At 40.1% G+C, this 11,796-nt stretch overlaps 2 protein-coding genes and 1 pseudogene across 2 annotated transcripts; 1 reads left to right on the forward strand and 2 right to left on the reverse strand.

Moving 5' to 3' along the window:
• Window positions 2,103–2,829, forward strand: LOC109833952 (dynein light chain LC6, flagellar outer arm-like). The gene is made up of 2 exons (XM_020401834.1): window positions 2,103–2,422; window positions 2,734–2,829. Exons 1-2 carry the CDS (start codon window positions 2,285–2,287, stop codon window positions 2,827–2,829), a joined length of 234 nt encoding a protein of 77 aa, XP_020257423.1. The 5' UTR covers window positions 2,103–2,284.
• On the reverse strand, window positions 3,621–4,169 carry LOC109833956 (hydroxyphenylpyruvate reductase-like). The gene has a single exon (XM_020401841.1). The coding sequence runs from the start codon at window positions 4,167–4,169 to the stop codon at window positions 3,621–3,623; it is 549 nt and encodes a 182-aa protein (XP_020257430.1).
• Window positions 4,804–11,726, reverse strand: LOC109823613 (annotated as a pseudogene).

Raw genomic sequence — 11,796 nt, forward strand, 5'->3', positions numbered from 1 at the left:
CATCAGTTATCACTTGTATTATCTTTTACTTGCTTTTGTACCTACACCTGTTGTTGACCCTACTAGAGAGATGTTAATTGTGATGGTAAAACATGTTATTGCACGGTGTGGTGCATGACAGGTTTGACATGGTGCATGACAGGTTTGACATTCTTGGTTTCACCTTGGACTGCAGCCTTGTGTGAACCTAGTAGCGTCACATTTGGCTAGCTAGCTAGGGCTAGATTACTTCTGGTCATTGTGAAGAGTTAGGTTAGATGACTGGTTTCGGATAGATTCCAGAGTGCAGACTTTGAAGCCTACCAAATTGGGTTATGATTTAAGTAAACTTTAGTCGGAGTGAAGAAGGCCATTTGCGAGAATGAAGAGTAGACGTAGAATTTTGATCCAAACCGCTATAAAATCTCATGTGTTCTTGTATTGGTTTGCTTTTAGTTTTTCGCTTATTTTATTTTCGCTACTTATTCCGAATTAATCGAAAAATTATAGCAATCCTATTCACCATCTCAGTCCCAATAAGACTAAGTTCATATTTTGAGAGGGAGACAAGAGTTCTAATGCAATCTTCTAATAGTTTGAGGAAGGAATTGGTGGGATTTTGACTAGGACTGACTGACTTGTCATTTGGAAGGAGTTAACGATTAATATTGTAAATTTATATGAAAAGGTTCGCTGTTGAATTCTCCTTGTTATTAATAATTTTTCTTCTTCTTTTTGTCTTGTTGAAAACATATAATTGATGGTGTTGCATCTTTTGATTATTTTGAAGAATGATAGCATGATAGATTTCACTAGTATGCTCCTTTATACTTAAAGGAGAATCCAATATTTACAGTTTACGCTACAGTAGATATTACTATAAATTACTATAGCAAGAACCCTCTATGTATAGAGGAGTAAAATTATCGTTTAACAGTAATTTAATGTATCATGAACAGTAGTCTTTTAAGTATAGAGCAGTAGATATGATTTCTAATGTCAAACATATAATAATCAAATCAAATGTATTAAAACTTAGAGGGAGTCTGGTTCAAAATGCAATGCTTAAAAAAAAAGGTTGTGCTTTGCCGGGTACACACTGTTTAATGTAAAAGAAGGACGTTGACAGCCTTTTCTAGGCTTTTCCAAAGTAATGGTAACATGGAAGTTTAAGATAGTAATATGGTTTTTTTTAAACTAGTTCATGATAATTCAGTAACACGGTAAAAAAAATCACTATAATTGTAAACTATTTAATCTTAAAAGAAGGCGAATCCGGTACTCCGAAATTTAAAAGTAAAATCCTCTCATTGTAAGGAAGCAAATCGTACAGTGAAGCTTGACTAATTTTCAAAAATAAAAAAGGTGAAATGAGAGAATACATCTGTACATATGAAAAAGACTGGGACCTGATTCTTGATCAGCTGACACTTGCCATTTGTTTACAGGCAATCAATATTTAATCCGATCCCGAATCTTTTCCCACCTCTGAGTGCTCAACAAAGATATTATTGTTGCTGTAACTATTTATTACCGATCAAAATTCTATCTCTTTTTATAGAAAATAAATAAAAAGTACAATCCAAACTTACCATTCACACGAGGAAACAAACAGTTAACCATATTTACTCCTCAATTAATCAGCCTTATCCACACATCACCCTTGTCGTTAAACAAACAAACAAACCAACCAACCATGATTGATTTTGTGGAAGCAGCGAATGCTGCCACCTCTCAATATGAGAGAGAGAGAGAGAGAGAGAGAGAGAGAGAGAGGTGTTGTCCTTAGCACCAAACTTGGACAGAGGAATCTGGAGTTCGTGCCACGTCTGTAAAGTTTTTCAGTAAATTTCGGATCACCTTTACAGTGGTCAGACGGTAAAAGAAAAAATTGCTATTAAGATCGTAGTTAATAGACTACGGATTCGTATTTACGTAGATTATGCTCTGATGAATATCGACCGAGGAAACCGCCATACTCCTGTGCTCTATTTACGTAGATTATCCTCTACATATAATGTCAAAATGTGGTGAGGTAGAGAGGTTCCTTTTTTTTTTTTAAGGGGCCGAAGCACAAATTCCACAACCCCCCCCCCCCACCCACACACACTGAGAAGTGAGAAGAGCAAAAAAGAGGGGCTCGATCGTTAATGATAAACTTTCCTAGCTAGTTGACAGATAGATTCCTCCCCCTATTTGCATTCAAGGCATTTGGTTTTTTTCTCCCGTTGGGTCTTCATTTCTTCCACACTTAATTAAAATTAAAATCTCAAAAGAGAGAGAGAGAGGAAAGGGAGAGGGAGAGATGTTGGAAGGCAAAGGACTGATCCAAGACACAGACATGCCACTGAAGATGCAGATGCAAGCCATGTCTTGTGCCTCTGAAGCCCTTGATCTCTTTGATGTCCTCGATTGCAAGAACATAGCATCCCATATCAAGAAGGTAACTTACTTTAATTTCCCTTAAGAATACATTTTTTATTTATATATTATTTATTTCTGAACCCCTCCTCTCCTTCCTTAATTAGCACATGAATTGTATCTAAGTACACCCACTTTTAGATTCAGAATTTGATCCCTCCCTTATTATGGTAGCGTAGGTCGAACTACAGCAGTCCACCGTTCTTGGTAGCATGTTAACACAACCGGTTTGAGTAAAAGAATGGATCTAAAATAAAAAGGACCTTCAAAAAAAAAAGATCGATTTCTTCCTCCACGATCTAATTTTGTTTGATTTTTGATTATGTTTTGTAGGAATTTGATAAGATGTATGGGCCAGGATGGCAATGTGTTGTGGGCTCAAATTTTGGGTGCTTCTTCACAACTAATGTGGAAAAAGAAAAAAAATAGAAAGGAAGAAGCTCTGATATAAATATTTTGTCCTAAATCTTCTTCCTTTCTCAACCTCTCAAAAGTAGACTAGAGTTGTGTAGAACACTTGTTGTTTCTTTGAGTATGTAAATAATGCTGTTTTGGTAGGATGTATGTGCATTTGGCTGCTTTTTCCATGGATACGCGGGTCTGTGTGATTTGTGGGTATATTGAGAAGGATTTGCATGGAGAATGAAATGCAGTCCAGGTCTCATCTGCTTACACGGTGCGCGCATTTTATCGAGAATATCTGACTTGAAATCACCAATCTACGAGACAAAGCGCAGATTTGAGTTTGATGCATCTACACAACATGACAACTCCAAATTTCTAATATGAAAAATAACAAACAATAGCGTACTTGCAAAAAGAAGAAAAAAAAAGAAAAGAAAGTTGCGTGCCTTATTTTCCAACGCTGAAGTTGCAAAAAATCCACAGTGAATTCATGATACATGCGACCATGAACAGGGGTCATCCCATCGTTTATTAATCGGGTCGGATACAAGTTTACCGTACCGATGTTGGGCCTATTTAGCATTTCACCCGAACCGGTCAACCGCATATCATCTGAGAAACCGTGAAGGTTTTGGACGTTGGCTGTACATGATAATGTCATCCAAGCAGAATTGACTGCCACCACAACGCTGCAGTTTTAATATATATATATATAGCCTGTAATATAGGCAACATCATCTGTGCAATACATAAATAGTTCAAGCAAAGCACCCCCAACGCCTCTTAAACAATCACGCCCGGCCCCGAACACCAAATCAAACCACGGGACTCAGCAGAGGCTTCTTCAAAACATGAGCCTCCAAATTCCCGAGAACGAGATCAGCCATCGCCTTCCTCGTCTCCATAGTCCCGCTCCCAACATGAGGCAACAAAACCACATTCTCAAGCCCAAACAACCCCTCAGGCACATCAGGCTCGCTCTCAAACACGTCAAGCCCAGCTCCTCCGAGCCTCCCCTCAACCAGCGCTTTCACGAGTTCAGGCTCGTCGACGTGGGGACCACGGCCGATGTTAATGAGCACGCCCTTGGGGCCTAGTGCGTCAATAACTTCGCGGTTGATGATGTGGGTTTCTGAAGTTAGGGGGCAGGCGACGACGAGGACGTCACAGTTGTATGCTAGGTCGGTGACGGTTGAGTAGTATTTGTAGTTCGTGTTGGGTTTTTGTGTTCTTGAGTAGTAGCTGATGGGGCAATCGAATGCTTCTGCTCTTTTTGCCACGGCGGTGCCTATTCTGCCCAGGCCGAGTATGCCTACTGTTTTACCGCTGAACTGCAGGGAAGAAGATCGTAATGTGAATTTCATACTTTTAAAATTACAAGTCAACAGATAAACGGGTACATTTCTATTTGAACTCTTTCCAGGATCAGGGAATGATTCAGAGCAGGTTTCTACTTTGAACTATTTCCAAAATCAAGGATTCAATCTTCTCATAGAGCAAAGGTCTCCAAACATAACTTGTTCTCATTGAAAGCTCAGGTAGGAAATATTTTTAAGAGTAAATTGCGGATAAACCCTCACATCTATATATTCAATAGATTCTATCACCCATCAACTCATTTATTAGCACTTATCATCCCTGGATACTTTTTTTCCCTTTTTTTTTGTGTGTGGTTGTTTGGAGGGGTTTGATCTACTATTTCTCTATAAAATGTTAATTCTGGGTAACAAGTACCGATAAAAGGTTGACAGATAACTCAAATAGAAAAGAAATGGTAGAAGTGATATACAAGGGAAGATCAGAGACAATAGATGTTAGAAGTGACACGTCTTTTTATTTTTTAAGCATGTCATGATATCCATAAAGAATGATGCAAATGACAACATTGGCTCTTTATATGGCTAATTCGTAGAGGAACTACCTTCAAACAGAGCATATGGGATACCACGAAGAAACTACTACCAAATAGGAAGAACTTAAATAGAACATTTCACGAGGGAAAAGAAATATCACAAGGACAACTCTTCAATTATTAACTGCTAGAAATTCATTCAGCACAGATCGTTGGCAATTCAAAACAAACCCGTATTAATGCCCTAAAACAATCACAGCCCCACAAAGATTGTTGCACACCGAATCATACTACAGGAGTTAACAATGGGTTACTTAGCACATGAGCCTCTAAGTTCCCAAGAACTAGGTCAGCCATTGCCTTGCATGTCGCCCAAGTGTCGCTCCCTACATGGGGCAGTAAAACTACATTATCAAGCCTAAACAGTTCCTCAGGAACATGTGGCTCATGCTCAAACACATCAAGGCCAGCCCCTCCGAGGCGACCCTCAAGCAATGCAGATACAAGCTCAGGCTCATCAATATGCGGACCACGCCCGATATTTATCAGCACACCGTCTTTTCCCAAAGCATCAATGACCCCACGGTTAATAATGTGATGGGTCTCCTCATTCAGCGAGCAGGCAACTACAAGAACTTGACAGTTGGCTGCTAAGTCTACGATATTGGAGTAGTACTTATAATTTGTGTCTGGTTTCTCCGATCTTGAGTAGTAACTAATGGAGCAGCCAAACGCTCTAGCTCTCTTAGCTATGGCTGAGCCGATTCTTCCGAGTCCAACAATACCCATCGTTTTACCACTAAACTGCACAAAAGGATATCATGGGTAAGTGTTTGCTATATTGAGGAATATATGATCTAACAATACATGTGCAAGGTTGCTGCTATATTGGTAAGGGGAGATCCACTGAAGCTGCTGGTCCTATTAATTCAAGGGAATATATTGTTTTCTCTCAGGATAAAGCTCATCAGCTAGCAAGAAAGCTTCTTGTACCCATTCAGAAATCCATTGTATCTACTTTTTTTTTCATCTCCCTCGGAAGCCTTTTTCTTCTTATTTGCTATAGCTCTCTTGATATTCTTTGTTTGCACAAGCATCATCTTCACGCCCTTGTCGCTGACGATGATTAAAATCCGACTCCATATTATCAATAATTCATAATCCCATTATCCTATCCTCCAGGCTAAAATCATATTACTTCGAACAGAATTTAATTTATTATCATTCTATTCAGGAAAGCATAACAGGCGTCATAATGGAGCATACAACATAAAACAAGAACAAGTGGGAAAGAAGAAGGGTGTGTATGACAAGTTTTGACAGGTAGAAAACTAGCAACAGCTACAGAACAAGAACAGCATTAAGATGCCAAAAAATAGGAGAAAACTCTAAAATCTTAAAACCATTTAAACCGTCAACCAATTTCCATATAGTCTTAGATAAATTTATCATGACATAAGAACTTCATGATCTTTACTTGAATTGTAATTCCATCGAAGTCCCCCTTTTTTCTTCCTTCCCCCGTTAATATAAGTACAATCTCCTCTCCTACTCAGAACCATTTATGTGGCTCTTTAAACCCTTTCACAACTTGACAACCTAGAAAAATAATCACCAAGCCTTAGCCAACCTTGGAAACAATCAACCTTCCTATATTATGATACTTGTGATGCAGCCAGACAGATGGGTCCATCCATTTTCAATTCAAAAAACTTTTTGTTTTTTTAATCAGAAACTCAAAAAGAGCATTCCTCTTACCAATATGTTCATCCATCTTGACTTCCTAGGTAAGAACATCCATGGCATCATTTACTTGAATACAAGACCACTAGACAACATAAGCACTTATTTTCACTTAGATAATACAAATATCAACATTCAATATTGGAAAAAGATCAAAATTCGGTTTCCGTATCAGGCAGTGAATAGGTGCTCATAGCAAAGCATTGTCAGCAAATTAAATATGCACTTTGTTGGATAGAGGAGATAGAGTGTGGGGGCCACCACAAGTTCACAAGGGAATTCAGCGGTTTTTTGAGTGCCGCATGAAGAGTTCAGCGGGTTCTTGAAAACGCGTGAAAGGCTAAGTCTTTTCACGTGAGGAGATAGATGGAGAATTGTGGGGGCCCACAAATCGTGTCAAGAGATGGAGAGCCAACGGATGTTTGCTAAGAACCAGTGAATTTTTAGCCCACCCGAAGACCGAAGACGTGTTTGAGCTGTATAAAACCCTTGTCTACGGTTTCGTGCGGTTTTGGTGCGAGGCAGCAAGGGAGAGTGCATAGAGGGCTGCGCAGGTGCAAGTCAGAGCAGAAGAAAAAAAAGGAGTGGCATACGGTGCAGGAGTAGAGGCAGAAGACAGAGGCTTCGTGCAAAGGGAAAAAGGCGGTTGTGCAAGTCTTGGGCTGTGCAGGTGTACCGCAGAGAGAAAATGTATTTGGTGGCTGATTTTTTTTTTGAGAAGAAAAGCAATGAGCCTATTTTAGGGTTTAATTTGTGAGAGTTGTGTGATTGTAAACCCATTTGTATTCTTTTTCTCTCAAATTGTAGATCCCCTTCCTTGCTCCGTGGACGTAGGCAATTTGTCGAACCACGTAAAACTTGTGTGATTTGCTGTTTATGGTCATTGTAATAGTTTATTAGGTTCCCTCGACAAGTCAGTCCTAGAACTGATGAGAGGAAGAGCTAATATCTCACTTTGTTGAGATATTCGTTTCAGATTCTTGTTTCCTTGGTGAGACGAAAATTCTTATTACGATTTTTTTCTCTTATTGTACACCAGAAACTCTGTCGAAATTTTCGCTGCGCACAACAAGTGATATCAGAACCCAGATTCAGATCTAGGGTTTTTTGTTTTGGTTAGAGAAGTAGATCGATTTGAAAGCTCGTCTAGAGCTTTGTTTGGTGATAAATGTGGGATCTTTTGGTAAATACTCTATCTTTTCAGTTTTGGATCTGTTCTTCGTTCATTGGTGCGTTGAGTAAGATGTCGGGGAAAGAAGGTGTTTCAGGTGTCGAGGGTGGTGCTTCTGACGCGAAGACCATTCAGAGTTTGAATATCCACTCTATGAAGATAGATGTTGAGAAGTTTAATGGCACAAACAACTTTGGATTATGGAGATGCGAGGTTTTGGATGCGCTGAACGCGCAGAATTTGGAGGATACTTTGGAGTTAGATGGCAAGCCAGATGATATTGAAGAAAATGTTTGGAAGAAGATGAATCGAACGGCATGTAGTGTGATTAGATCTTGTTTGACTCAATATCTAAAATATGATGTGATGAATGAGACTCCTACGAAGAAGATTTGAGAGATTCTCGAAAGTAAGTATCTGACAAAGAGTGCTAAGAACCGCTTACATTTAAAGTGGAGACTTTATTATTTTCAGTTGAAGAATGGAACCTCAATTAGTGATCACATGAACACCTACACAAAGCTTCTTGCGGATTTGTCGAATGTGAATGTCATGATTGAAGATGACAAGACGTTGTTATTATTGAGTTCCTTGCACGACGAGGAATATGAAACTTTCGTTCTTACTCTAATTAATGGAAAGGCATCTCTTTCGTATAGTGAGGTAACTGCTGTACTTGTGAATTATCAGTTTCGAAAGAATGATAAGGAAGCTTCAGTTGAGCCGGTAGCAGAGACGTTAGCCGCAAGAGGAAAGGGTCCAAACCGGAAGAATTAAAAATCACAGTCTAGAATAAGACATCCTACAATTAGAAAAGATCAGTGTGCTTAGTGCAAGAAGACTGGTCATTAGAAGAAAGACTGACCAAAGCTCGACGAATGGATGAAGAATAAACAGAAAGGAAAAGGGAAGCAACCATTATCAGAAGCAAACATCGTTATATCGGATGGTAATATTTCTGACTCTTCTATTTATTCGTTTCTATTAGTTCTATAAATAGCTATTCAGAGGAATCTGAATGAATGTTGGATAGTGGTGCGACCTATCATGTGTGCCCTAGAAGGGAATGGTTCTCCAGTTTTGAGAAGCTGGATAATGGTGTAGTATACATGGCTGATAACCGTGCATGTCAGATCCTTGGGATAGAAAGAATTCGCATCAAGATGTTTGACGAGACTGTTAGGGAGATATATGATGTGAAATATGTTCCTTTCTTGAGGAAGAACTTAATCTCTATTGGAGCTTTGGTTGGAGAGGATCTGAATGTTCGAATTGAGGATATGGCTCTCAAGATTGTGAAAGACTCTCAGATTGTGATGAAGGACGTCAGGAGGAATAACCTGTATTACTTGACTGGAGGTATAGTGACAGGTGGAGAAATGATGATTTCTATTGATTCAACTAGACTGCAGCATTTGGGGCTTGGCCATTCCAGTATTGATTCCTTACATAGATTGAATTATTGAAAGAGGGTGCGAAGACCTACAATTTGAAATCCAGTGAACACTTTGGTGTGAGCAAGAAGACCGAGATGAAATTTGACACCTCTATTCACCGCACGAAAGATCTTTCAGATGGGGTTCACGTGGATGTTTGGGGGTCTTCCAAGGAGGCATCATTGGGAGAAAATAGATGTTTGGTTTCCTTTATTGATGGTTGTTCTAGACGTGTTTGGGTTACAACTAAATCCCCTTTGAAGAAAATCCTAGTAGTATCCAACATATTGAAGAAGTGTGTGATAGACAGAAAAGTGAAGGTACTCCATTCTGATTTTGGTGGGAGGTACAAGATAGACCTGTTTCTGTATTAGAGCCGAGCTCACGACATTTCGAGACACTTCGTTGGAAAGGAAATCTTTGGGAAATTAGATAGGATGGTAAATTTGGAGAACCGTGTCTTGCTGGAGGAGCATCGGTGTTTGTTGTCAAGCAATGGTCTGCAGAAGAGTTTCTAGACCGAGTCTTCAATATATTTGGGTCATCCTATTAAAGAGTTATCAACTGTTATGATTAGAGGTAAAACTCCATTGGAAGATAGGTCTGGTTGTGTCACTTTGGATGAGATTTCGATGAGGGAGCCTATTGACTCTCAGCAGGTAGAGAATTTTGGACAGATCATAGAGGTATCACAGCAGGTGGAGAGTGATGCTACTTCACATTGGGTGAAGATTACTCCAGATCATATTACATCGTTTAGTATTACAGCTGAGGTGACACAGTTTGAAGATCATTTGGATTTGAATGCACATGATGAGTTGGTTGATTTGAGTGCAGCTGGCAAACATAGTTTGGATATGACCATTGGTTTATCTCAGGTGAAGGTGTTTGATTCGTTATATTTTAAGACCATTGGAGGTGCTATCAGCCTCAAAGTTGATGATATTAGAGAGGGTTGCAAACTCTTCTATTGGATTGAGGTCGTTAGCGATCATTTTGGTGAACTACGTGAGGCTTGATTCCTTAGGTAAGAGGATACGTAGACAGTCATTTATGATGCAGCCGGTTTGGATTAGTTGATTTTGATGGGGGTGAGATCGATTTGGTGAGTAAATACCGATATTTAGAGAGTGTTAGCATTCTCATTTGGGTTCTCGACTTGTTGTGGATTGAGTCCGTTATCGTGAATTGTTTCACTTCGTACTGGACGCAACAAGTGAGGTATTTGATTTTGTTGGTGTCGGCTCAGTTTTAATAAAAATTCGCCGAGATGGAGAATTGTTGGATAGAGGAGAGTGTGGGGTGGGCCACCACAAGTTCACAAGGGAATTCAGCGGTTTTTTGAGTGCCGCATGAAGAGTTCAGCGGGTTCTTGAAAACGCGTGAAAGGCTAAGTCTTTTCACGTGAGGAGATAGATGGAGAATTGTAGGGGCCCACAAACCGTGTGAAGAGATGGAGAGCCAACGGATGTTTGCTAAGAACCAGCGAATTTTTAGCTCACCCGAAGACCGAAGACGTGTTTGAGCTGTATAAAACCCTTGTCTACGGTTTCGTGCAGTTTTGGCACGAGGCAGTAGGGGGGAGTGCATTGAGGGCTGTGCAGGTGCAAGTCAGAGCAGAAGAAGAAAAAAAGGAGCGACATACGGTGCAGGAGTAGAGGCAGAAGACAGAGGCTTCATGCAAAAGGAAAAAGACGGTTGTGCAAGTCTTGGGCTGTGTGCAGGTGTACCGCAGAGAGAAAAAGTATTTGAAGACTGCCTTTTTTTTAAGAAGAAAAGGAAGGAGCCTATTTTAGGATTTAATTTGTGAGAATTGTATGATTGTAAACCCATTTGTATTCTTTTTCTCTCAAATTATAGATCCCGTCCTTGCCCCGTGGACGTAGGAAATTTATCGAATCACGTAAAACTTGTGTGATTTGCTGTTTGTGACCATTGTAATAGTTTATTAGGTTCCCTCGACAAGTCAGTCCTAGAACTGATAAGAGGAAGAGCTGATATCTCATTTTGTTGGGATATTCGTTTCAGATTCTTGTTTTCTTTATGAGACGAGAATTCTTATTGTGATCTTTCTCTTTTATTGTGCATCAGAAACTCTACCAAAATTTCCGCTGCGCACAACACACTTTATGCCCATAGCTTGTTGCAATGCAAATTCTAAATAAGTCAACCTTATCCCTGACACCAATAATCACAGAAACATAAACAAACGAAAACCAATTTAAGAATACAAACGGAAAAAATTTTCAGAATCAAAAGGTCAAACCTTGGCAGTGAGCTTATAATCCCCTATAATTTTCCAATTCCCACTCCTAACGTACCGATCCGCTTCACAAATTTTCCTCATCACTGCAATCGCCAACCCGATCGCCAGATCCGCCACGTCATCCGTCAACACATCGGGCGTATTCGTAACCCTAATTCCCCTCTCTTTACACTTAGCCAAATCGACCTTATCCAATCCCACACTGAACGAGGATCGATTGGGCGTGGGGCTTGATGAATTCCTTGCGGGACTCCGGCGGGGATTCCCAGAGGCGGAAAAGCTTGCAGCGCTTGTCGAGCTCTGCTTCGAGGTAAGGATTCATGGGGAAAGTGAGAAGAACGCCTAAAGATTCCATTTTTAGGGTTAGGGTTTGGGGATTGATTCTAGGATTTCTGTTGTTGGGAGTGAGGAGTGGAAGAGGGGAGCGGGGAGAGGGGGCGGAGAGAAAAAGGGAAGTGGCCCAATGCAAGTGTGACACGTGTCTCGGAATGTTTTTTGTGGCTGATAAAAGGCCGGCCTGCAA

The sequence above is a fragment of the Asparagus officinalis genome, chromosome 1 (genome assembly GCF_001876935.1).
Source record: "Asparagus officinalis chromosome 1, Aspof.V1, whole genome shotgun sequence".
NCBI classification, from domain to species: domain Eukaryota; kingdom Viridiplantae; phylum Streptophyta; class Magnoliopsida; order Asparagales; family Asparagaceae; genus Asparagus; species Asparagus officinalis.